Source organism: Myxocyprinus asiaticus, chromosome 47 (genome assembly GCF_019703515.2).
Source record: "Myxocyprinus asiaticus isolate MX2 ecotype Aquarium Trade chromosome 47, UBuf_Myxa_2, whole genome shotgun sequence".
NCBI classification, from domain to species: domain Eukaryota; kingdom Metazoa; phylum Chordata; class Actinopteri; order Cypriniformes; family Catostomidae; genus Myxocyprinus; species Myxocyprinus asiaticus.
The window spans coordinates 5,308,496-5,335,762 of NC_059390.1; the positions used below are offsets into that span (position 1 = coordinate 5,308,496).

Genomic DNA, 27,267 nt, shown 5'->3' on the forward strand with positions numbered 1-27,267 from the left:
AAATGTCAAGACTACTTAAAATGATTTGTTCTTTTTTTCTTTTCTTTTCTTTTTTTTTTTTTTTTTTGCTTTCTGTCTGTCTGTAAACATTTGTAAGCTTTTGAAATAAAGTGTACTTTATAAAAAATGGAATCCATCAGCTCTATTTCTTTTTTTGACACCTAATAAAAATACTGTAATGTAAGCATGTAACATAACTATGTAATTGTGTATGGAAAGTTCTATAGTGAATATAAAATTATCTAGTTATGCTCTACTCTGAAATACTTTATAAAATACAATAACGATTTAAAAAAATCCTTAGCCAATAATTAGAATGTCTGGAAAAGTCATGGGTATATATCACATATCATGAAATTATTTGGTAAAAATATTGTGTGAATCCTATGTAATGGAGTTGTGATATATAATATATACTTGTACTGTTTTAACAATTGAGCAATAATAAAGATATGGAGTGTTGTTTAAAAAACAACAACAACATAAAAAAAAACAGCAATTTTTTGGGGGGTTTTATTAAAATCTGAAGAGAACAAAAAAAAGTGTAACATTGCTAATAACTGATCAATTAGCTTAATGTAACTTTTGAATAAACCATAAGGGAGGATTTCATTGTACACAGCGAATCCATCGTTTGAATCAGGGATTTCTACTACGGCGAAGATTTAGTTTATGAATATTAATCACGTTACGTGACGTTCGACCAATGACACAGGTTGGTATCCCTGACTCATGAATATTAAATAGAAATCGTGATCGGAAGCTCCAACTCCAGGAAGATTATCAGGCATGACTAGAGTAATATTCATGAGCCAAATCGGAAATCCACAGAAACATCCTTCATAATAAAAGTCACATCAATTTGTCCAACATTGACATAAATCTCCTGTTTCCATAGTGGCACTGAACCATCTGTGCCAGACCAGTCTTTATATGAATACAAATGAACTTTAAAAACATGAGTAAACAAACGCGAGCAGAAAAAAACTGGGTTGACAGTTTGGTTTGTGAGGTGGCCTCGCATATCAAAACCAGTATGATATGGTTTTGCACCACCAGAGGGAGAACTCAGTCGAAATACACTGTAGACCAGACCAAAGCGGATTAGACCGGAACCTGCGTCGTCCAGTCTCGTGTTTACAAATGAGCAAAAAGGTCAGGTGGAAAACACAGTGAAATCAGCAAATAATCTGACTGAAATTATGTCACACGGCTGGATAAAAGATTAATTTCGAGGTTCTTTAAACTTGATTGAAGTTGTAAAGAATGGACGCGCTATGGACGAAGACAATCGAAGGTGTGTAATTGCTTTTCCCTGTCATTTTTTTCACAAACCAGAATGTTAAAGCGATAGCAGTGTAGTAAATTCAGTCTGATTTGTTTTCTACGATTGTCGTGCATTATTTTAGAAGAGAACATTTTAAAATGTTGGGATTATTTGTAACGCACCATGTCACTTAAATGCATGCAACAGGCATGGTATTATTTTAATTGTTGTATAAGGTTGACATTATTATTCAGAGTGCAATATAAATGCAATACAGTTACATTTATAACTCACATTATATTAACATCAATGCATATGCTAGCTCTCTCTTTGCATGAGTCTTTATAATTTTTTTTCTTCTCTTGTTAATCAGACCCCCTTTCATTGATGAGCTTCATGGTTCCTCCATTGAGGTTACTCTCTGCAGCCATGTGGCAGGTGACAGAACAGAGACAGGTGAAGCACTATGGGATGCTGGAGGAATTTGTAACCATGGTGACGGAGGCTGTGCCAGAGCTCCTGAATTACCGTCAAAGAGCCCAGCTGATTCTTGGATTAAGAGCAAGGGTAAGACATGGCACAAAATAACATCATTTTAGTGCCACCATGTAAAAACATTAATGTTCTAATTCTATAGAGAAAATTGGTCGCAGTATAGTGTCTCTTATTTTGTATAGCTGCTTCTGGATTTGTGCCGTGTTACAAATCAAGTCGACATGGACAATCTTCAGCCTCACTTGGATCGAATCCGGGCTCCTCGTGTGAACACCACACTCAGTGAGGTATGAGAAGCAGAGCTGTCGTTATGGACGGAAAACTGGGAATGGTGTCCAATGCCCTGTGATGAGGGGGGCCCACCCTTAAATCATTTTGTCCTGGGCCATGATGAGAAGGTTTGGAGGTGGGATTGAGGACTGTATGGACATGGTGTTTCTATCCACAGGTTGACGAAGACATTGAGGAATCTGAGACTCGCTTTTTGGACCTTGTCCAGACCCTTATCAACAACCCTGGAGAGAGAGAGAACTTTTTCAAGGTTACCCATATACACGTTTACAATACTCTTTCCATGTTTGCTGCCTATTTTTTCCGTGTGTAATGAAATGCATTTACAAGTTTTCCATCCCTTTACGATTAATAGAATGTTTTCCCGATGGTATATGGCCCAAAGTTTGACAAAACACTTCATACACTTATGGAAGACTTCCTCCTGCAGCTTGATCGAATGATATCAGTCCCAGATCTTTCACAGGTATGTCAACAAACACAATGTTATAATGTTCTGTTCACTGTTTTTAGCTGCTCTTGGTCAGAGTTAAAGTGTACGGTGTGAGCCTTTAGTAGTTCACTACCATTTAGATAGCCTCAAAGCTAAAAGCCACAAAGGTCAAATTAAAATTTCTTGGGGTCTTTAAATATACAAGTTTTGTTTGGACAACCCAGCAAACACAGAATGTTACCGTAATGTTTATTTTTTTAGGGAACCAGTTTCTAAAGTTCAATGAACTTTCTTTTTAGGTTTTGTATAACCAAAAACTAACGTTCCCAGAATTGTTAGTGCTCATATCTGATGTAGGATCTATCAGTATCAGTGTGATTTTATTCCTCAGATGGCCTCATGGCTCAGGGGATGTCCTTCTCTTCTGGATGAGTGTCTTAAGTCAATTTCTGTCCCAAAGCAAATGAAAATCCTCCTTGAACATCAGAGAGCTAATGGACGTCTTCTGGAAAATGGTAGAATTTTTTTATGTTTCAGTACAAACTTTTTCAGTTTTCGGTACAAATAGGAATGTTAAATGCATCAAATTAAAGTTTACTCGTTCTATTTACCCACATAATCATGTAAAAGATTATATCAGATGTGTGAATACACTATGCAATTACATTGCGACTGTGCCTCAGGTGCATTCACTTGCACCTGTGTTTGTGGTGTGAGCCAGACGACCCATACAATATGAAATACAATGGAACAGTTTCATCAACGAAACCCGAATCACAAAGGGACAGCTGCAAGGAAAACCAGTTGTGAGTGCTCCTTAGAGAGGTCCTAACTAGGGATAGGCAAGATGGTCAACTAGTTAGGTTTTTTACATTACAGCGAGACCACTGCATTATGTTTACTAGCTGTTTTTTAAACTAAGAAATGTGTATGATCAGGACCCTTATTATACATGGCTTGAGAGAACGAAAATTCTCTCATCATTTACCCACCCTCATGCCATTTCTGATGTGTTTCATTTTTTTTTTCTACAGAACACTAATGAAGATTTTTTTAGAAGAGTATCTCAGCTCTGTAGGTCAATTTGTAGGTCAATATAATGTGAATGGTGGCCAGAACTTTGAATCTTCAAAAAGCACATAAAGGCAGCAATAAGTAATCCGTACTGCTCCAGTGGTTAAATCCATGTCTACTGAAGCGATCCAATCAATTCTGGATGAGAACAGACCAAAAAAAGAACTTATTTTTCACAAAATCATGACATCAGCAGTCGTCTTGGCAATCATGATTTCAAGCTCGATTACACTTCCTAGCTCTCTGCGCATGCATCAAGCACAAGAAAGTGTAATCGATCTTGAAATCATTCCTAGAGACTGCACTGACAAAATGTGCAAGGAAAAAATTTTTGTTTATTTTTTAGTCTGTTCTCACCCAAGACCGATCTGAAGACATGGATTAAACCACTGGAGTTGTATAGATTACTTCTATGCTGTATTTATGTGCTTTTTGGAGGTCCAAAGTTTTGGTCACCATTCACTTGCATTGTATGCTCCTACAGAGCTGAGATAGTCTTCTAAAAAATCTTCATTTGTGTTATGCAGAAGAGAAAAGTCATACACATCTGGGATGGAATGAGGGTGAGTAAATGATGAGAGAATTTTCACTTTCACTTTAAGACAGACTAGTCCAACTTCATCATTGTGCATTAGAATAAACCAAACACATATCTAAAAGATATAACACGTTTCATTTCTCTCTCTGTTGCAGAGTCTCTTCCACTGGGTCGAGTCGTCATACCCAGCGACCACACAGAATCTGGTGACCCGTCTGAATTAGGAAACGATTCAGATGGTCTTGAAGATGATTGCCAAAGTTCTATAACCACATCTGATTTCCATATCTCTGGCTGGTCAGCTATGAAGGGAAAACTCAATAAAGAAACCAATGAACTGATGGAGAGAGAGGATGATGAAGATGATGAATATGATGATGATGATGATGATGAAGAATACTTGCCAACCAAGAGTCAAAGAGGAACACTTGCTCATTCTAGGAATCAAACAAGCTGCAAAAGAACACCAAGGAAATCCAATAAAAGGAAAAGAGAAGACAAAGACGTTGAAGTGTCCAGAGAATTCACGTTTATCAATCACTTGGGGGCGTACACAGGTGAGGTTGTTATTAGCAGTGTTGGGGAAGCTACTTTGAAACTGTTGCTTCCCAAGATACAATCTACTCAGAATTTGAAGGAGTTAAAGGGATAGTTCACCCCATCCTGTAGTCCCGGTCATCATGTAGTCCCTTATGTCATTCAAAACAGTGATCCACTGAAAGAAAGTAATTCGGGTTTGGAACATCAAGAGTGTCAGTAAATTATTACAGAATTTTCTTGTTTTATCATTTCAAACATGAATTTCACTAATATAAGCAGCAAAACAGATTTTCATGTGTTTTTGCTTAATTTACTCAGACGAGGCTTCTTACCCCACCACTGAGGCTTCTAAAGTCCCTTGGACAGATGAAGAAACATTCGGTCTCATCAAAATATGGGGGAAAGACAGTATCCAGCGGACTCTGAAAGACTGTGCCCACAACCGCCACATATTCAACCTCATCTCAAAGATGATGTCCGAGCGAGGGTTTGCCAGAACGGCAGAACAGTGTCATACCAGGATCAAACGCTTGAAAATGAGCTTTCGACAATGCCATGAAAGCAAGTGAGTTTACTAACTTATAAATACACTCAAAAATGAAAATTCTCTTCTCATTTACTCACCCTCATGCCATCCCAGATATGCATGACTTTCTTTATTTAGTAGAACACAACAAAGATTTTTAGAAGAATATTTCAGCTCTTTAGGTTCATACAATGCAAGTAAATGGTGATCAGACCTTTGTAGCTCCAAAAATCACAAATAAGAAACATAAAAGTAATCCATAAGACTCCATAGTTTAAATCAGTATCTGCAGAAGTGATATAATAGATGTGGGTGAGAAACGGATCAAAATTTGAGTCCTTTTTAATTCTAAATCTCCACTTTCACGTTTACATCTGAAAGTCACATGTGGTGCCTGTTAAGCTTCACTTTCACATTTGAAAGTGAAAGTTAAAGTGGAGATTTTGAGTAATAAAAGGACTTAAATATTGTTCTGTTTCTCACCCATATGGATTACTTTTACTGTTTCCTTTAAATGATGATTTTTGGAGCTACAAATGTCTGATCACCATTCACTTGCATTGTTTGGACCTACAGAGCGGAGATATTTTTCTAAAAATATTTGTTTTTATTCTGCTAAGAAAGTAAGTCATTCATCCCCCCAATAAATGAAGTAAATGTGTGTTTGTTTGACAGTATAAAAGGAACAGTGCGACCTGAATGGAAGTTCTACAATCTGCTAGAGAAAATTCTCTGCAGGAAAGACTCCTTCGCAAACCAAGAAGTCAGTATCAATGCTAATGAGGGCACAATTGCAGATGAGTCCACAGGACAGCAGGAAGAACAGGGCACTACTGACCGGGAGTTTCTTGGTCATGCCGGACAGGAGGGTAACTCAAATTTTGCACTTTGGATTGCTGGTTTCAGTTCCATTTTAGTGTTGAAGTCTTGCTTCAAGCTGTTGACATTGGTCAATTCTAAATAGAGTGTCTTTGATGTGTAAAACTATGTAAACTTTAAATCAGTTTCTTTCTGTCATGTCCTCTCAAGATACTAGGAATGTTCCATGGACAGACCTAGAGACTCAAACCTTGATCAGTGTCTGGGGAGAGGATAGAACCCAGCGAGAACTGAGAGGAGTCCACCAAGACGGACACATCTTCGACATGATCTCTAAAAAGATGGGCGCTCAAGGTTACATCCGAACGGAGGAACAGTGTCAGACTAGAATGAAGAGACTGAAGCAGTGTTTCAAACAGTGTTATGAGAATAACCCGTGAGTGCTTCACCTACTTTAACAGGGTATTGATTAAAAAGAAAGTTTTGATGGTTACTCTTTAAGATCACACTAGATTGTCCTGATGGAGTGAAAGCAGAACCCGCTTGAGAAACATATTAAGAGCTGCCTTTGTGTTAGACCAGCTGCTTGAAAGTGCTATTGTGTTGTGTTGTTCTTTTTTTCCAAAAACTGCAGCATGGAGGGCAAAGAGCAAGTTGAGTTTAAATTCTATAAACAGATGGAGAAAATTATGGGTAATAAGGAGTCCAGTCACATCCTTTTGACAGAGGTCAAAGATGACGAGTCGGACAGTGAATACCAGGTGTACACATACCAGGATATAGGTATGAATTTGTTCCATAGTTCAAGTAATCTATTGTTTAGGGCTGTGAAAATGCATCATTGCATCACAATGAAAATTCAATGCAATGATAAGTGGATTTAAAGAAATAGATCACCCAAAAATTGTAATTGTCTCATCATTTACTTGTGTATGATTATATTTACTACTACTGCTGATCACAAGTTTTAGAAGAATATTTCAGCTCTTTAGGTCCGGAAGTTAACAAGGTCCAAAACTTTGAAGCTCAAAAAAAACATATAAATGCAGCATAAAAGTAATAAATACAACTCCAGTGGTTAAATCAATGTCTTCAGAAGTGATATGATAGGTATGATTGAGAAACAGATCAATATTTAAGTCCTTTTTTTCCCTTTAAATTATCCTCCCTGCCCAGCAGCTGGCGATATGCACAAAAAATTTGAATCGCCAAAATCAAAAGAAGAAGAAAGTGAAAGTGGAGATTTATAGTAAAAAAAAAAAAAAAAGGACTTCAATATTGATCATCCACACCTATCATTTAGCTTCTGAAGACATGGATTTAACCACTGGAGTCGTATGGATTACTTTTATGCCGCCTTTATGTCCTTTATGCTTCCAAGTTTTGGACTTTGTTTGGACCTACAAAGCAGAGATATTCTTTTAAAAATATTTGTGTTCAGCAGAAGAAAGACATACATATCTGAGATGACATGAGGGTGATTAAATGATGAGAGAATTTTCATTTTTGGTGGGTGAATTATTATTGAAACAACCACACTGTCTTTTTCCAGAGCAGCCTGTATTTCTCCTGAGGTTACCTGTGGGTTTTTCTTTGTATCCCGAACAATTCTTCTGGCAGTTGTGGCTGAAATCTTTCTTGGTCTACCTGACCTTGGCTTGGTATCAAGAGATCCCCGATCTCTTAATAAGTGATTGAACAGTACTGACTGGCATTTTCAAGACTTTGGATATCTTTTTATATCCTTTTACATCTTTATAAATTTCCATTACCTTGTTACACAGGTCTTTTGACAGTTCTTTTCTGCTCCCCATGGCTCAGTATCTAGCCTGCTCAGTGCATCCACGTGAGAGCTAACAAACTCATTGACTATTTATACACAGACACTAATTGCAATTTAAAAAGCCACAGGTGTGGGAAATTAATCTTTAATTGCCATTTAAACCTGTGTGTGTCACCTTGTGTGTCTGTAACAAGGCCAAACATTCAAGGGTATGTAAACTTTTGATCAGGGCCATTTGGGTGATTTCTGTTACCATTATGATTTGAAAAGGAGCCAAACAACTATGTGATAATAAATGGCTTCATATGATCACTATCCTTAAATTGCATGATCTGTCATATTTTCAAATCAATGCCAAAATTTCACAATTTCTGCCAGGGTATGCAAACTTTTGAGCACAACTGTATGTGCTCCTTTTATCACCACACACAGAAACAGCAGTGAACTGCACGGATGACAGGAAGAAGGTGGCCTGGTCGGATGCAGAGACGTTGATTCTCCTGCAGTTATGGGGTGATGAGCAGGTCCAGCAGAACCTGCAGCGCTGCCCTCACAATGGCCACATCTATTCTGAGATCTCAGCGAAGCTGAACGGCCACGGCTACCCACGCTCTGCTGAGCAGTGCCAAACGAGAATCAAACGGCTGAAGATCAGTTACCGGCAGTGCAGAGAACACATTGGGTCAGTCAACACCCATTTAAACCCATTAATGGCACATTAATTAATATTTTGCCTACCATAATTTTGGCATTATATATTGAACTGATATTCAATATATTGTATTATAAACAATTTTAAATTATTAAAACATTTTAATGACCAAAAATATAATATTAAGCTGTGTTCCACATTTTACACACAACCCTGTTACATTCCATAAAACTGAAACCCATGATGTGACATCATTTGGACTTAACAAAGATCTATTAGTAAATGTATTATTATTATTATTATTATTAATTGATAGAACATTTTCAAAATCGTGGTTTAATGCTGTACTTAGACATGTCCCAAATTTTTGCTATCAGGTTTGCAAAAATTCCAGCCATAAAAAAAATGAATGGAAAATAGAACAGCTTTTAGAGATTGACTTCCTGAACATGACTACAAAAACTAAACTAATCTAAGAAGAGCTTTTATTGAGTGGGAGCACTTTCTGAATATAGCCACAAAAATCGATTTTAGGTCCTGCTTATGACCTCAATGTTTTTTCTGTGCAGTTCACCTGAAGCTGAACATATAGAATTCAAATTCTACGATCTGATGGAAAACATTTTTCGAAAGAATTCTTCTCTCAAAGCATCCGGGGTGCCAGATAATGAATCCATCATCCCCACCAAATCAGGTCCTTTTATTATTTTATAAGAACTATAGAGTTATATCACGTTTATACCATAAAACTATAGTATGGTGTAGATTGTTTTGTTTTTGATTTGTTGTCACAGATATACCATGGTGTTAATGGTACAGCAACATCTGCTAGCTGATACAAAGCATATACCGTCATATGGTCCGGCCCTATTATGGACTGTGTAATTTCAAACAATCTCCAAATAAAGTTTTTTTTTTTTCCCCCTTCCTTCAGTATCTCAGGAGGCCTGCAGCAGTGTGGAGCAGATATCATCAGGCTTCTGGATAGATGCAGAAACTGAAGCTCTCATAGAAGTGTGGGCAGAAGATGAGGTGCAGAATGCCCTGAGAGGCTCCGTCCATAACAGCCACGTGTTTGCTGATATAGCAGAAAAACTCAACAGTCAGGGATTCCTCAAAACACCAGAGCAATGCAGACTGAAGATCAAGAACATGAGGAAGCATTTCCAACAGTGTTATGAAAAGAAAAAGTTAGTTATTTTTGCTTGTTAACTTGACAAGTAACTGGATGGTTTTATGAAAAGCTTTGTATTAGAGGTTTAATAATGTACTCAATATTGTTCTCCTCTAGATGTGGCATAAAGGAAGTAGGTTTTAAGTTCTATGATAAACTGGAGCAGGTGTATGGGGATGAGGACTTTTCCACAGATGAACAAGATGATCAGGATGCAGGTATGTGAAATCCATCCATCCATCTGTTCCATCCATCTGTTCTGTCCATTCATCCATCCATTTTATCTTTTCCATTCATCCATTCCATCTGTTCCATCCATCCATCCATTTTATCTTTTCCATTCATCCATCCATCTGTTCCGTCCATCTGTTTAATCCATCTGTTCCAACCATTCATCTGTTCCATCCAACCATCCATCTGTTCCATCCATTCATCCATTCATCCGTTCCATCCAACCATCCATCTGTTCCATCATCCATCCATTCTATCTGTTCCATCTATCAATCTGTTCCATCCATCCATCCATTTGATCTTTTCCATTCATCCATCCATCTGTTCCATCCATCCATCCATCCATTTTATCTTTTCCATTCATCCATCCATCTATTCCATCCATCTGTTCCATCCATCCGTTCCTTCCATCTGTCCCATCCATCCGTTTTATCTTTCCATTCATCCATGCATCTGTTCCATCTATCTGTTCCTTCCATCCATCTGTCCATCCATTCATCCATCCATCCATCCATCCATCCAAGCTTCACTTGATTTTCTTCATCCTTTCATTCTTCCTCAGATTCCCTGTGGGCAGGAGTGGTTGCAGTGACTGAATCAGGCAGGAAGATGCCCTGGTCAGACCAGGAGACTCAAGCTCTGCTGGAGATCTGGGGTGAGGGTCGTGTGCAACACAGCCTCAAGAGCTGCCTGAAAAACAGGCACATCTACAGATATATTTCAAAGAAAATGGCAGCACTGGGTTTCAACAGAACGGGCGAACAGTGCCACTCACGGATGAAAAGACTCAAAGCCCAGTTTTACTATGAAAAGTGAGTCAGAAACTAAGGCTTTAGTTTTATTAGTAATATTCATCTCAGATGATGCTTGTGTATTACTTTAACTTACAGTCTGTAATTGCATTGATGATTTATTCTTAAAGGCTATGTTCAGAATGGAATAATAAATACTGTTTACTGCGTACTGAATAGTAAAAAACTAAATACTGCCTACTATTTGAAAAAAATAAAATAGAGTACACAGTATGCACAAACCTTTAAAAACTTAAGCGTGCTACATTGCATTGTATTGTATGCATACAGAAAATATGCAAACTGTGCACAGTATACATATTGCATACTGCACAAATAGTACTGTATGTAGTAATGATGGATGCAGTTATTTTGAACATTGAGTTGAAGTACAATATTTAGAAATCAGTTTCTACTCCCTTATTGTTTTAGCAAAGAAGATTGTAAATTCTACGATCGAATGGAAAAGATTCTTTTAAAAGAAAGCACTGCCAAAACATCTGATGTGCAGGACATCAGCGAGCTGGAATCCATAACTGATTCTGATTCAGGTATGCAGGCAAAATGTTCATCTGAAGATTGGTCATAAAATAATCATGAAACCAAAACTGAACATTCTCTGCCTCTGAAATGGCTTTCCTTTTTGGCCGATGTCGTTGAATATCCTGTTTCTGTTGGAATTACATCACATTAAAAAATTAAAAAAGGCTGCAGATGCCGTTTCATGTTGACTTTTAAGGGATAGTTCACAAGAAATATGAGGTTGAGTAAACTGATTTTTTTATCTTTTCAATCTTTTAGAAATTATATCCCTAGATAAGTTCTTCATGACATGAAAGTGATTGAATATAATTTTGTAAGGGTCTGCAGAAACAGCATTTGGATCTTTGAAAATGTGTTTGCATGTCCAGAATCGGCAGCTCTCTCCAAACCCCCCACTGGGGAGGGGCCGAAGCTGACATGGGGTGACGTTGAGACGCGAGCTCTCATATCCATCTGGGGGAGTGATAAGATCCAGGAGAAGCTAAAAGTCAGTGTCATACGCAGACCTATTTTTGAGCGGATCGCTCAGGCCATGGCTGAGAAGGGCTTCAGAAGGACCGCAGAACAGTGTCGGACCAGGATCAAGAGACTGAAGGCCAGCTACCGCCAGTGTCTGGACAGTTACAAGTAAAGACAACAACAATGACCTCAAACGTGGTTGTAATCCTGTGTAAAAGAACAAATTAAATTGATGAATTATATATATTTTTTTCTTTTTACATATAGAAATAATGGGGAGACGGTGGAGTGGAAGTTCTTCAACCAGATAAAGAAAATATTCAAAAAGTATCCATATTTAGATGAGGCCGAAACCACCGTGACTCAAAAGCCAAAGATAGTTGGGAGGGAAACCGCCAGCACGTCTGCAAATCCACAAAGCTCAGGTGAATCTATTATTAAATTAGTTAAAAGAATAATTCACCCAAAGATTAAAATTCTCTCATGCTTTTATTTTTCTTCCATTGAACACAAAAGTTAGAAGAATCATGTAGCGGGGGGCCTGGGTAGCTCAGCAAGTAAAGACACTGACTACCACCCCTGGAGTCGTGAGTTCGAATCCAGGGTATGCTGAGTGACTCCAGCCAGGTCTCCTAAGCAACCAAATTGCCCTGGTTGCTAGGGAGGGTAGAGTCACATGGGATAACCCTCGTGGTCACTATAATGTGTGGTTCTCGCTCTTGGTGGGGCGCGTAGTGAGTTGCGCGTGGATGTCACGTAGAATAGCGTGAAGCCTCCACACGCGCTATGTCTCCGCGGTAACGCGCTCAACAAGCCACGTGATAAGATGCGTGGATTGATGGTCTCAGACACGGAGGCAACTGAGATTTGTCCTCCGCCACCCAGATTGAGGCGGGTCACTACACCACCATGAGGACTTGGAGAGCATTAAGAATTGGGCATTCCAAATTGCGTAGAAAAAAAAAAGAATACGATTAATGATTGAAAAACTACTAATGTATTTCGGTCATTTGAACTAGTTTTATGATGCTTCTGTGGTGTTTTTGCCCATATTGGAGCTTGACAACTGTTAAGAGCTCTATAAATATTAGTCTAAAATTTCTTCTTTTGTTTCCCATGGGAAAAATAACAGCTTATGGGTTTGGAGGGTGAGTAGATGATGACAGAGTTGTCTTTTTTGGGTTAATTACTTATTCAGTTACCCAGTTTTAATGTGGAAGACAACTGTCAGGTGCAATTTTTAAAATAGATGTTTAGAAGAAATCATGACATCTTATTGCAATTTTTCAGTCTAACTCCAACACAGAATCTTTTGTGGAGTGGGAATGAGACCAACTTTCTCTTGGATATCTGTCCTGAGTACAAACAGGACCTGGCATTGAGGTATTTTCTGTCATGTGGCCTGTGGATGATGGAGTAAGGACACACACAACCCTCTGATCAGCTGAAGGCAATGCAAGAACCAAGCAATTGATCTTCGCTAAAAAATCCAACACTTCCACCAACTATTGAGCAGAAACACTGGAAATATAGAATCTTTTTGAGGCACATGATTTCTGTACATCTGAAAGACATAGCAGTGCTGTTGTTTTGTGGCCTCAATTGATCATACATTTTCACAGGGTAGAACTGAGCAGTGTAATATTTACATAGGATGGTGTGATGTGGAATAGTCCTTTCTTCAGAGGCCAGTTAGTGCCTTTTCTTTTGTATTTTTGTAACTACAGTTTTTTCTTTACCATCTATTATGGAATACGACATGTGGCTAAAAATAATTTTCTAATGGCGTGGACTTAAAAATAAGTAACAGCAATGATAAGAACAGGTCATATAATTTAACCTTGGTTTGATTTTGTTGCACATTGTTTTCATTATGAAAGGAAAAACCCTTGTCTTTTTTTTAAATACACTGAAATATTTTATAACAATGGGATGGAATGGGTGAATCTAGCTAATCTTATCTTCCAGGTGAAAACTAATTTCCCCTGGAGTCCTCTCCAAACAACTTCCACAACTGGATTACTATTGTATATTTGTATTGTAATGAGAAGCAATTTTGAGAGGAAACATCATCACCTAGAAATGAATACAACACTGATAACATTTCCTTGTTTAACAAATGCATTAGCAGTTAGTGTATATTTAATATGCTAGATTTAGCAACAAAATATTTACATTTTACAAAAGTAGGTTAACAGTACACAGGATGCCAGATCCCACTAGCAAAAAGAGCACAATTTGTATTATCTAAATGTTGAATTGTAAAGTATGGTTTAAGCTCACTTTCTGTCCGTTTTCTCAGTGTATAAAAATACCTTGCATTGCTCAGTTATGGCAGAATAGTAGATGATACATTGGTTAACACTCCTTCAGAAAACTGTGGCTTAAAACAAGTTGTTTATAGCAATTGGCCACCTTTGTTTAAGAGATAAGATAACCAGGACTGAAATGGATCCAACACATTTCTTAATTCTCTGGATGGCCAATTTTGTATCTTCCTTCAAAACTGTGAGAAACAACAACAAAACACGGTACAACCTTTTAATTCTTCTGTACAAGATACATGTTGTTTTGAGTAATTTAAATCCCATATTGCTTTCAGCCATTTTACTGTGCAATAAACAATTATTTATTTGTATGTTGAACTCATCCAGCATGATTGAAATAACATGATGCCTATAAACATATTTCAACAGCTTTACTGAAATAAGGAATTCAGATGTTACCAAATCCAGAAATGCCACCAACTTTGCTTAAGTACAAATATATAAAGTATTTTTACGTGATAGTCGTAACTAGTAAGCATAAACTTGACTGGTTTGAAAGAACATTACATGTAGAACTTTGAAAGTAAGGACCAGCTAATTCTGATACATGACTTGAATTAACTTAACTAAACTAAACAGTCATGTTTCAACTGCAGATTCCTACATTCAGTCAAGGGCTTTTGGGTTTGAGTTTCTTGTGGTCACGGGTTTGGTCAAAGCTCCTTCTGCGGTCTGCATGCTCACCCAGATGAATTCTCTCGTGCTTCTTCAGAGGCCCAGCAAACTTGAAACTCCTCCCACAATGAGAGCACTGCCACGGCCGTTCACCTGTGTGGCTCAGCATGTGGTTCTTCAGGTGAGAAGAATGCTTGTAGGTCTTTCCGCATCTCTCGCAGGTGAAGGGGCGCTCGCCTGTGTGCACGCGCTCATGTCTCTTCATGTTACCGATCTGAGAAAAGGCTTTTCCACATATCTTGCAACGGAACGGGCGCTCTCCAGTATGTATGCGCAAATGGCACCTTAGCATCTCTGGTCCTGCAAAGGTCTTGTCACAAAGACTGCATGTGATCTTGATCCGGGGTCTTTCATGGTTGCGTTGGTGCTTCTTTAAGTCAAACATGTAGACGAAAGACTTGCCGCAGAGGGAACACAGGTACTGGCGCTCACCTGCGTGATAACCTTTGTGTCTTCTGAGAAGGCTGGCGTAGATGAAACTTTTCCCGCAAAGGTTACACTGGTATGAGCGCTCCATGGAATGATGTCGGACGTGGATGGACAACTTGAATGCCGTCGGAAACCTCTTGTCGCAGTGAGGGCACTGGTGGAGGTTCTCCGAGGTGTGGCATTCGCGATGAATCTTTAAATATGAGCCCTGGGAGAAGCTCTTGCCACAGATGGTGCAGTTGTAAGTTTTTTCACCCGTGTGCACGCGAATATGCTTGATGAGGTCGGCTTTTTTGCGGAAGGTCTTGACGCACTGCGTGCACTTGAACGGTCTGGCGAGTGAGTGTGTTTTGATGTGATTGGTCAAGAAGCTGAGACACCGGAAGCTTTTGCCGCAGTCTGAACATGGGAACGGACGCTCGCCCGAGTGAGTGCGCATGTGATTGCGCAGCAGGCACTTGAAACGGAACTCTTTGTGACATTCGGGACATGTGTGTCGTTTCTCCTCTTGTGTCATTTTGGATTCAGAAGCTCCGGCTGCTGTCTTTTTGGAAACAGCGACTTGTTGTGGGCTGCTCTTTCTGTGGATGATGGACTTTACAGACGGTGGTCTTTCTATGACAGGAACATAGATCATTTCCTCCCTCACAATCTCAACAGGATTCGGAGGCAAGACTGGTAGAGAGATGCCCTTTCCAGCTAATTCTGAGATCCACTGCTCTAAGGTGACTTGCCTCACACCAGATGCTTCCATCATATCTGATTGTTCTAGGAACTGCAGCTGAGTTGTCTCTACCTCATTTTCAAACTCTGACACAACCACTGCAGAACCATCTGCGGTGAGGTAGATTTGCTGGACTTCACAGATTTCTGAATCTTTCTCTTCACAAATGGTCTCTTCTTGTTCCAGGACTACCTCTGCTTCCTCAGTGCTGGCTACTGCTGTAAACTCCTCGCTGGCTACTGCTGTAAATTCCTCGCTGTCCGCTACAGCTTCAGCCTCTTCAGAATAACTGTGGGCAGGGCTCATTATGGTAATGGCAGCTTGTTCAGTTTCTGATTCATTCTCGGTGCCACTTGATTCAACGATAATTGTCTCTTGCGCAATGGAAGTGGATGGCAGACTTTCCTCATGATCAGTGCAAATGGCAGGTGAGATTGTCTCTTGTGCAAATGGATGAGGCAAACAAACCACTTCAGGGGTAGTAGGAGTGGACACTGTATGACAAAAAGAAAGAAAAACTGCTAAGAAAATATTCTAATAATGGCTTAGCAGAAACAAATCTTTTCTACACACATTGGTGAATCTCATGCAAACAGGATGCCCAGGTCACATTTCACCCAAAAATCAAAATAAAATATTAAGATAAATTTTGGTAAATCAGAAAATGTGTGAACTGTTAGGAATTTTTTTTTTTTTTAAATTTTGCATTGTGACTCATTTCATCACAATTAAGCACATTTCCCCCCAAAATTCCCGTTACAGTCATGTGTTCAGATGTTTTTGGTAATTCCCATTATTCTGTTTTTCAATACCATAAAGCACATTGATACATTTTTTTAATTCAAGAAGGAAGTGCAACAAATACTACCATGGTACAGAATATACTTTACAATTTAAGTAATACAGCATTTTTTTTTCCCTTCACATTACTCACAGTGAAGGTATTGATTATAACATCACAATGAAAAAAATCTAAATGGTTGTAAAATATAACCCGGACATGTCCTTGACATATTTTGAGATTCACCCAAAATTAAAACTAAATCTGACTTTGTTATTTACTACATGCAAACAAATATGGGACTGTAATTAAGCTCACTTTCACTGAAAACTCTTTGAGAGGGCTCAATATTTCTGGCAAGGAGCTGTCTGATTTTGAAGTGTTCAAGCACGTCCTTGATCTCAACTGGATCTGAAAGCGGCTGCACAATCTCCTCCATCATAGAGAGACCACCACAAAGTCTTGAAGCTGTCTGAGGAAAAAACAATTGACCAGTCAAATTGAAACAGGGTTACACACTCTGCTTGTGTAAACAGACCATTCCCTTGTTGAAAAATGTTTATACTATGGACAATGCACCATGAAGCCTTGTATTGGGAGGAGTACCCACCTCTTTAAGGTTGGGAACAGGTAGCAGATCTTCCACTCGAGACAGGAAATCCCATGCAAGGCTTTGTAATACTGCATCATATCCTGAACCATATTCTACAGGAAAGATATTCTGAAAACAGAGAATTTCGGGGTGAAACACTTTCTAAGAGAACATTTCTGAGAGAGAGAAAAAAAAGAGAAACAGCAACAGACAAGAAAGGGGGCAAACTGATATAAATGTGTCTAACCTGGATGAAATTCTCTTTCTTTTCTGTGTCCTCTAGGATGCCGTGCACCATTCTAATAAATTTGTTATTGACGATCTCACTTTCCACATCTTTACACTGCAATACATTGAAAGTGATATACACAGGTTACTTATGTAAGAGAGATGGAATTATTGTTTATGGTTGGTGCTATGAAAAAACAACAGCAAAAATATTAGCACTTGCTTTATGTGTGAGATTTCGAAGTGAATCCAGATGTGCCTGAATGACCCACAGGTCAGGTGGTTTATTTTTCAGACAGAGCTCCAAGATCACCTACAACATTGGCAGAATATGATCGATGTTGTCTCTGAATTCAAACTGTGCTCTATTTTAAAAAACTGAACATTACCATGTAACATTAAATTTTAAGTATGTAAGTTAATATAAAAATTTTCTTACATTAGGTAATTTAAATATGAATTTTAAATAAGCTGTCGGCTGTTCATGTTATAGAACTCAACTGAGGTTTACCTTTTTCCGCAGGTGAAAGATCAGTTTATTAACCAGACTTCGACTCATGATGTCTGGAATAGTCTCTGTAACCAGCATTACAAACTGCTCCAGCTTCCCATATTGTGTTACATTACGACGCTGAATCACCTGCCATAAAAACGCTGACATCAGCCGGAGAGGTGGCACAACCAGACGCAGGGCAGAGAGAGGGAGAGCAGGGATTGCTTTGAAAAGAGGAAAATATGGATGGTGCAGATGAATATAAACAGAAATATTAGTGAATTTGATAAGAAAAAAAAAAGCATTTTATTTACTTGATGTTTTTGTAAGAAAACGTAATCATAACTGTGGGGTATTTATTGTCCTGATACTTCTAAGAATTCTTTGGCATATACACTGGTGGCCAAAAGTTTGAAATAATGTATATATTTTGCTCTTATGGAAAGAAATTGGTACTTTTATTCACCAAAGTGGCATTCAACTGATCACAATGTATAGTCAGGACATTAATAATGTGGAAAAATTACTAAAAATGTTCAGAACTTCTTAAACTACTTCAAAGAGTTCTCATCAAAAAATCCTCCATGTGCAGCAATGACAGCTTTGCAGATCCTTGACATTCTAGCTGTCAGTTTGTCCAGATACTCAGGTGACATTTCACCCCACACTTCCTGTAGCACTTGTCATAGATGTGGCTGTCTTGTCGGGCACTTCTCACGCACCTTACAGTCTAGCTGATCCCACAAAAGCTCAATGGGGTTAAGATCCATAACAGTCTTTTCCAATTATCTGTTGTCCAATGTCTGTGTTTCTTTGCACACTCTAACCATTTGGCTTTTTCTTTGCAATTCTTCCCATAAGGCCTGCACCCGAGTCTTCTCTTTACTGTTGTACATGAAACTGGTGTTGAGCGGGTAGAATTCAATGAAGCTGTCAGCTGAGGACATGTGAGGCGTCTATTTCTCAAACTAGAGATTCTGATGTACTTATCCTCTTGTTTAGTTGTACATCTGGCCTGCCACATCTCTTTCTGTCCTTGTTAAAGCCAGTTGTTCCTAGTCTTTGAAGACTGTAGTGTACACCTTTGTGTATGAAATCTTGACTGACGAGTTTCTAGAGAAAGCGGTTTCTTTTTTGCCATTTTTGACCTAATATTGACCTTAAGACATGCCAGTCTATTGCATACTGTGGCAAGTCAAAAACAAACACAAATACAATGTTAAGCTTCATTTAACGATCCAAATAGCTTTCAACTATGTTTTATATAATTGCAAGTGATTTTCTTGTACCAAATTAGCAATTTAGCATGATTACGCAAGGATAAAGTGTTGGAGTGATGCCTGCTGGAAATGGAGCCTGTCTAGATTTGATCAAAAATTCCTTTTTTCAAATAGTGATGGTATTGTTTTTTACATCAGTAATGTCCTGACTATACTTTGTGATCAGCTGAATGCCACTTTGGTGAATTAAAGTACCAATTTCCTTCCAAAACAGCAAAGTCTCTATATTACTCCAAACTTGGCCACCAGTGTATTAAAGAAGACATAACTAATTGAAAATGAAGAGAAGCAAACAGATACAGACACACTCCTGCTCTGATTCTGCACTGAAAAAAGTATACTCAATGAATGCCTGCAAATTTTATACATTGTGTAAATCATACATAACTCAAAAATACCAATTTTGCATTGCAGTTAAATCTTTTCATGCATGCTAAAAATCTCTAAAATCGTAGTTGTAATAACATAAGATTTCACGACTAATGTAACTAAAACAAATTACACTATAATAAATATTAAAACAAGAAACTGTTGTCATTATTCAGCATAGTGATTTCAATATTTAGAAAAAAAAATTATACTTATAGTTTCATTACATATACAGTCATGAGACAGATGACAAAATAAACGAGGACATTATTTTCAAGGCCTCTATTGCAATAGTAATATAATCACACGTGTTGTATGGTGTGTGTCAGTAACTTTAACAGGATTAGTTTTGCTAGCTTCACTCTCTTAGCATTAGCTCACAAGCTAACCAACTTACCCGCCTCGCGACTCTCTAAGTTAAAGAGTTCCATTAATTACAGTTAAAGTACGTCTGTATATGTGTTTAAGTCAAACTCTGGACGATTCATATCAATGAATTAAACAGTAATAACTGATAAACTCGCTGGCGAACGGTTGCCATAAAGTTGACCGAAGCAACGAACAACAACATTCAACCGGAAGCGCGTGCAGGAAGGAGGTTGTTATTTCGCGCGGCTGCTCTTCTCTGCGACCTCGCGAGGTCTGGCGAAGACCGGATGCAATGTCCAGGTCGTTCAGCACGTGACGTCTTAAAACAAGGTATTTGCACCACAAAGTGTTTAAAGGTAGATATGGCATTTAGAGATGACAAATTCCAAAGCAATCCCAACTTTGTCAAACAAGGAATTAATTAAAGTGTAATCAAACAGTTCTACAGCAAATAATTACAGCGAAGACTTAGTTTTTGCATTGCTCACTCAAGTAAATATATATGTATAATAATATTAAATAATATTGAACACACGTGGACTTTTTGTGACAATGTGCCCCAGTAGTTTCAAACTGGGAACCTATCATTTAACAGCCTGATATTGGCTTTTAAGCTGCACCTTGGTATTTTGTCAGACTGTCTTTTTTTAATACTTGTTTGCTTACTTTTCCAATAGTACAAGACAGTTTAACCATAAAGCCCAATTGTCAGAAGTTTATACGTGATTTTTTTTCCTTCATATTTGATACATCAGGCTTGATGATACATAAAGGTCATTATTCTCCTGAGACCAGCAATTAATGTTTGAGTTTCTCTTAGGCCATACATGCCACAGTAAATCCTAGGTTATCTTAAGGCAAGAGGACATCCTGGGCTTTTCGGCGATACAAAATATTTGGCAGTTTGAACATGACAGCTTTCTCTCCTTGGTCTAAATGTAATCACATTACAATATAGCACATAAAAAAATATGAATTATCATATGCATTTTTATGCACCAAACACTGTATTGACATAAAAAAAAATAAAAAAAAAAAAAAAAAAAAAGAGAGAGAAATTGTAAAGCCTTTTTTGTTTTGTTTTTTTGCTGAGTCTCAGGAGGTTGTAGTAAGATGACATCATAATAGCTTGCAATGTAAAGATCTTGGAATGAGATCTCTTTATAATGACAGAGCAGGCTGTATATATATATATATATATATATATATATATATATATATATATATATATATATACATATAATTATCCTTTCCCAGTTTTAATACTTGTCTAATTTTATTTTATTTAATCTTATGCAAATTATGTCAGAATTTTCAAAGTTATTTATTTATTTATTTTTGGTGGGTATGATTGGAATGTATTGATGATCAAGATAAATACCTCAAAAGCCTGTTGTATCATATTTGATACACACATTTCAACGTGATTTTCTATAAAATAATATATAAAGTTATGACCAAGCACAAGTTACTTCAATTCAGCAAAACCTCATTTTGAAATATCAGTAACAGTGTGTGTATATGTGTGTGAGCGCTGTATCTGACTGTGAAATAATGAGGTTTAATGAGCCAGTGTTTGACAAAATACATATTCTAATATTCTATGCACTTTTATAAAAAGGATAATTTTATTTAAAGTCAGTTTTTGTTTGATTATTTTTATTATTTGGATTGAACTATTTCTCTCAAGGTAAGTTAAAGTATTCACCTAATGGGCAAATTGCTTTCCCTCATTTAGAAAAATTGAGGCTGGCACGGTGACTCAGTGGTTAGCACTGTCGCCTCACAGCAAGAAGGTTCCGGGCTCAACTGGGCCTTTCTGTGTGGAGTTTGCACACTCTCCCTGTGTTCTCGTGGGTTTCCTCTGGATGCTCCAGTTTCACCCACAGTTAATTGTAATTTAATTGTAGACCCTATACTACAGTGTATGTCTGTGTGTTAGTGCTGTGATAGACTGGCCACCTGTTCAGGGTGTTTCCCTGCTTTTGGCCCAAAACAGCTGGGATAGGCTCTAGCACTACCCACACCCTACATAGCACAAGCAGCTATAGTGACTGAAAGGATTTTTTCTTAGCTTACCTGGGTGACCTGTTAAGTGTTTAAAAAAAAAAAAAAAAAAAACTAAATACACAGTCTTTACATATTTTCTGATAAACTGGAGTAAACTACAGTTGAAGTCAGAAGTTAACATACACTTAGGTTGAAGTCATCAAAACTAATTTTTTAACAACTCCACAGATTTAATATTAGCAAACTATAGTTTGTCAAGTAATTTAGGACATCTACTTTGTGCATGACACAAGTAATTTTTCCAACAATTGTTTATAGACAGATTGTTTCACTTTTAATTGACTATATCACAGTGCCAGTGGGTCAGAAGTTTACATACACTAAGTTAACTGTGCCTTTAAGCAGCTTGGAAAATTCCAGAAAATGATGTCAAGCCTTTAGACAATTATCCAATTAGCTTCTGACAGGAGGTGAACCTGTGGATGAGTTTAAAGGCCTACCTTCAAACTCAGTGCCTCTTTGCTTGACATCATGGGAAAATCAAAAGAAATCAGCCAAGACCTCAGAAAAAAAAATTGTGGACCTCCACAAGTCTGGTTCATCCTTGGGAGCAATTTCCAAATGCCTAAAGGTACCACGTTCATCTGTACAAACAATAGTATGCAAGTACAAACACCATTGGAACACGCAGCCATCATGCCACTCAGGAAGGAGATGTATTCTGTCTCATAGAGATGAATGTAGTTTGGTACGAAAAGTGCAAATGAATCCCAGAACAACAGCAAAGGACCTTGTGAAGATGCTGGAGGAAACAGGTAGACAAGTATCTATATCCACAGTAAAACGAGTCCTATATCGAAATAATCTGAAAGACTGCTCAGCAAGGAAAAAGCCACTGCTCCAAAACCGCCATAAAAAAAAAAGTCAGACTACAGTTTGTAAGTGCACATGGGGACAAATATCTTCCTTTTTGGAGAAATGTTCTTTGGTCTAATGAAACAAAAATTTAACTGTTTGTTCATAATGACCATCGTAATGTTTGGAGTAAAAAGAGTGAGGCTTACAAGCCGAAGAACACCATCCCAGCCGTGAAGCATGGGGGTGGCAGCATCATGTTGTGGGGGTGCTTTGCTGCAGGAGGGACTGGTGCACTTCACAAAATAGATGGTGTCATGAGGAAGGAAAATTATGTTGATATATTGAAGTAACATCTCAAGACATCAGCCAGGAAGTTAAAGCTCGGTCACAAATGGGTCTTCCAAATGGACAGTGACCCCAAGCATACCTCCAAAGGTGTGGCAAAATGGCTTAAGGACAACAAAGTCAAAGTATTGGAGTGGCCATCACAAAGCCTTGACCTCAATCCGATAGAAAATTTGTGGGCAGAACTAAAAAAAATCATGTGCGAGCAAGGAGGCTTACAAACCTGACTCAGTTACACCAGTTCTGTCTGGAGGAATGGGCCAAAATTCCAGCAACTTATTGTGAGAAGCTTGTGGAAGGCTACCCAAAACATTTGACCCAAGTTAAACAATTTAAAGGCAATGCTACCAAATACTAACAAAGTGTATGTAAACTTATGACCCACAGGGATTGTGATGAAAGAAATAAAAAGTAATTTTATTTTACAAGTAATCAATATCCAAGTTGTAGAAATATTACATTAATAATGGACTATTAAGGCCACATATCGATCAGTATAGACATTTATGATCCTGACTGGTAGATCCTGCACCAGTAGAGAGAGATCTGGGGAAGGGTGTGTTAACAGTATCCCAGCCATATGACCACTAAACATTGTCAGAGATGCAGTATAGTCAGCCTTTGCAGTATCATGAAGCATTTGTGATCAAGAGAGTGTAAGAAATGTCGGAAATAAACAGAAAAATACTGAAGGGAATCTGCAGACGAAGGTAAGGGTGTCACGCATTTATCTGCTAAAGAAGATTTATAGTGAAATGAGGTTTTGAAAAGGCAGAGAGGTGGGTTGATGACCAGCCATAAAACACTGGCGGGAGAGATGAGTAAAGACATAAACAACAGAGGAGAAACAAAAGGAGCTGGGAAATGGGGGGAGTAAAAGAGAGAGAGGGAAACAGTAGGTAGATAAAGATGGGCCATGAGCTCTTCCCCACCATATGATTCCCTGGCAGCTCGGCCAAGCCCATGTCATGCAAAGGAGTGGGAAAGAGAGCTGCACGGTGCTCTACGACTGTCCTCGCCACTACAGCTGGCTCTCCCAACGCTGCCTTTGGTCTCTCGACAGCCCTCGGCACTCCCTGGATAACTGCTTTTGCTCTTCCAAGAGTACATCTACCAACATCAGTGTCTTTCATTGTCGTTGTGCTTGGAGGCCTCGCTGGCGCCCCCTGTGCCTGCAGTGGGTGCTGCCCTACAGTGCTGCCGGGCGGTGGGTGTCATGCCCCTACTGCGCCTTGCACTCCTGATTTTCAGCTTCCTCTTTTGGGCAGCAGGGCTTGCGATTTTCACTCTGGGGGTATGGGCGCAAGCTTTGTTAGCTGACTACTTGCTACTATAAGCTAGCCGCTACCCCAATGCACCCTTCATCTTGTTAGGCACAGGGGCTGATGTGACCATCTGGGGCTTTTTAGGATGCTTGGGTGTGACTGCCAACCTGCCTTACCTCCTGAGGGCTCATGGCTTCTTCCAGCTTTCTACACTCATGGGTGGACTGGCTGCAGGTCTGTCAGGGCTCTTCTACAGGGAGAAAATTGCTGAAGGGTTCCGTAGTGGCCTGCAGAAAGTTGTGTTGGACTATGGAGATGATGAGGGCTGTGCAGATGCACTGGACAGCCTCCAGAGGGGGCTAGAGTGCTGTGGCACTGAGGGTTGGCGAGATTGACTAATGTCTGATTGGGCCATCCAAGATGCTGTTCACACAATGGGAAGTTCTGGAAATAACTCCTTTGCTGTTTCGGTAGCAGATAGTTGCTGTGTACGGCACAAAGGCTGCCGCAACAGACCATTGCCAGAGAACGAACGTGACAACATTGAGCCAACAGGAATTCACGGCCACGGTTGTTTCCGCAAAGTCTTCAGCTATGTCAATGACAACGTCTTCCACATTGCTGCAATAGTTTTAGGTCTTGCTTTCACCCAGCTGGCAGGTATTGCCCTTGCATGTCTGCTTGCCAATCGTCTTGCACCTAGACCTCAAAGACAAGCTCACTGAAATTTAAAGTACCATAAATCAAAAGGCCACTGACAAAATGATCTCCTTTCCCTGGGCTTTTGCATTGCACTGTCAGTTCCAAAGAATTATTCCATATTTGGCAACAGAGCTTGGAGCTTTAAAATTGTAGACCTTGAGCTGTAATTGTTACCAGTAACTCTAAACCTAGTAACCACAAACTTGCTGTAAAAAGCATGGACAGTACTGTGAAGCATGTTACAGTGGGAATTTATTAAGCTTACTGTACGTACAGCAGCATCTTGAATTCAGACCCGATTTCCTGAAATGACCAGACAATGTTTTTTGGACAAATGCAACAAAATGTCCAAAATAATACATTTGTGTGTGAATTGTGAATATTTAATTAGAGCGTAATTTAAACATTTGTGGATTGTCTTATGAATATTGCTCTTGCATGATTTCAGAGAAACTTATGCATTTGTAGTAGTATAATGGTTTTACTTGATCAAATCTTGTGTTCTGTGATACTGTAGATCAGCAGGTGGTAAACCTAAAGTGTTTTCATATGCATTCTGTATTTTTTTATTCTATCAGTGGCGTAAGGCTTCTGAACTCATTTGTCCTGGAATGCTTCATTGTTAGGTACTTTTACATTCATTATACAAATATTGAAAATTAAAATAAAGACAAAAAGGTATTGTTCTTAACTTATCTGTAAGAGGGATCATGGAGGCCACAGGGAAGGCAGAGCTTGCCACCAAAGAGACCCGATTCAAAGCAGAAGTTTTGTCTAGACCTTTCTCTGTGTAATTATATGTATGTAATAATTTGTTGGTGCAACAATAAAAGTTTAGTGCAAGTATTTAAAACCCTATTTGTGTTTGTATTGTATTTACTGGTTCTACCCAAAGTAGTTTGGAGTAGTGGCAGACAAGTGAAGAATAGCAATATTGTGGATGAGCCCTAAAATATTTTCTAATGGTTTTTTATTTTAATGGGTCTTGACCTAAAGCTCTGTAGAAAATTCATTTGAATTAACTCTTTTGACTTGTGATATAAAGAATCCCATGTTTAAAAAATTCTATAAACAGCACTAAATGCTCTGAATTATACCTCACCTGTGATACAACCTGACTGTGATGTCAAAAAATGTGGTGTACAACAATCATGCAGATAACTGTGCGAAAACACATGGAGTTGATCCCTTTTAAATATATGGTTATATTTGAAACCATGCATGCATGCCAATAACTGCCTTTGCAGACACAGTCCACGTTTTCAACCACCATGCACAGCTGCATCTAGTTGGATGATTAAAACGAATTGGTAGTACTTTTACTGTGCTTTCTACTGTTGATTTATCTTTTGAATACCTAAATATAGCTGTCTGTACCTTGATCTGGATTCTCAAATGTAATTATTAAGGGTTGTATTTCTTTATCCCAACCCCAGCAGCAATTAAAAGCATGTGATAAATCTTTGGGATCTGGGACAGTCAGCACTGTCTGCCACCTTAATGGCCTGACACAGTAAGGTGAATTGATAGCCATTTAAGCAACTCAGCCAGCCTGCATACAATGATGATTAGACCCCCTCAGATAAACCTGGCTTTGAAATTAATTTATTACAACAGTAAAATTGTAGATGATTCTAGATAATAGATCACATTAAATGACAAAATGTGAATGTTTGTTTGTCTAGTTTTGTTTTTCATACAGTCACATTCTTTGAAACATTATCAGAATGAACCTGAGTGCAGCTTTTATATCATGATTATTACTGGTATGTGGATTTAAACAGTGGCTAGATTATTGTCTAACTCAAGTAGATTTCTCATTCATTATATGGAGCAGAATTCCACTTTTAACCCATAACAATAGATGTATTCAGTTTAATTAATTTAATGTACCCTCCTATTGGTAAGTTGGGAAGTTATTTCACTAAAACCTGTCATGCCATAATGCACACACAATTACGTATGCACAAAAATTGCAAGCTACAAACAATGATAAACTTCCCATGCGCTTTGTAACTTCGCTGTTTTTGTCACAGGCATTGTTTTTAATCTCAGACTGTGCTAAATGCAGTCCGAGGGGTGTAAAGTGCTTCTCTCCAGCATTGAAGAGTTCTTGTGCAGTAAGGCCATGCTTAATCTAGAAATTCCCAAAACAGGAGCTGTATCACTGGTGACCTCTGAACTTTATGTCCTTTATCAGGTGG

At 38.5% G+C, this 27,267-nt stretch overlaps 2 protein-coding genes and 1 pseudogene across 3 annotated transcripts; 2 read left to right on the forward strand and 1 right to left on the reverse strand.

The window, feature by feature from the left end:
• The first annotated feature begins 924 nt into the window (after positions 1-924).
• Positions 925-14,254, forward strand: zgc:113263 (uncharacterized protein LOC503753 homolog). Of its 2 annotated transcripts, none has more exons than XM_051690517.1 (20): positions 925-1,297; positions 1,641-1,834; positions 1,945-2,049; positions 2,211-2,303; positions 2,409-2,519; positions 2,878-3,001; positions 4,254-4,655; positions 4,957-5,203; positions 5,840-6,033; positions 6,194-6,419; positions 6,618-6,766; positions 8,199-8,448; positions 8,988-9,112; positions 9,353-9,608; positions 9,710-9,810; positions 10,386-10,635; positions 11,047-11,165; positions 11,526-11,784; positions 11,884-12,041; positions 12,986-14,254. In XM_051690517.1, exons 1-20 carry the CDS (start codon positions 1,267-1,269, stop codon positions 13,054-13,056), a joined length of 3,465 nt encoding a protein of 1,154 aa, XP_051546477.1. In that variant the 5' UTR covers positions 925-1,266; the 3' UTR covers positions 13,057-14,254. The 2 variants fall into 2 exon arrangements, with proteins under 2 accessions (XP_051546477.1, XP_051546478.1); XM_051690518.1 differs by having other exon boundaries at positions 926-1,297; positions 12,907-14,254.
• On the reverse strand, positions 12,914-20,121 carry LOC127436404 (zinc finger protein 502-like). Its single transcript, XM_051690519.1, has 7 exons — positions 19,912-20,121; positions 17,884-18,089; positions 17,596-17,685; positions 17,392-17,487; positions 17,163-17,273; positions 16,871-17,024; positions 12,914-16,265 (listed from the first exon to the last, which is right to left on the reverse strand). Exons 1-7 carry the CDS (start codon positions 19,943-19,945, stop codon positions 14,554-14,556), a joined length of 2,403 nt encoding a protein of 800 aa, XP_051546479.1. The 5' UTR covers positions 19,946-20,121; the 3' UTR covers positions 12,914-14,553.
• A 3,658-nt stretch (positions 20,122-23,779) lies between these two features.
• On the forward strand, positions 23,780-25,629 carry LOC127436407 (tetraspanin-7-like; annotated as a pseudogene).
• The last annotated feature ends 1,638 nt before the right edge of the window (positions 25,630-27,267 follow it).

What these genes read in the sequence shown, in the direction of transcription:
- LOC127436404 (XM_051690519.1), bottom strand. Translation starts at nt 19,945, where the DNA reads ATGGAACTCTTTAACTTAGAGAGTCGCGAGGCGG. An exon ending in TCTTTCACCTGCGGAAAAAG is followed by an intron (nt 17,686 to 17,883) that starts GTAAACCTCAGT and finishes CCAATGTTGTAG; the next exon opens with GTGATCTTGGAGCTCTGTCT. An exon ending in AGAAAGAGAATTTCATCCAG is followed by an intron (nt 17,274 to 17,391) that starts GTTAGACACATT and finishes CTCTGTTTTCAG; the next exon opens with AATATCTTTCCTGTAGAATA.
- zgc:113263 (XM_051690517.1), top strand. Translation starts at nt 1,267, where the DNA reads ATGGACGCGCTATGGACGAAGACAATCGAAG. An exon ending in GTACACATACCAGGATATAG is followed by an intron (nt 6,767 to 8,198) that starts GTATGAATTTGT and finishes CACCACACACAG; the next exon opens with AAACAGCAGTGAACTGCACG. An exon ending in CAGTGTTATGAAAAGAAAAA is followed by an intron (nt 9,609 to 9,709) that starts GTTAGTTATTTT and finishes GTTCTCCTCTAG; the next exon opens with ATGTGGCATAAAGGAAGTAG.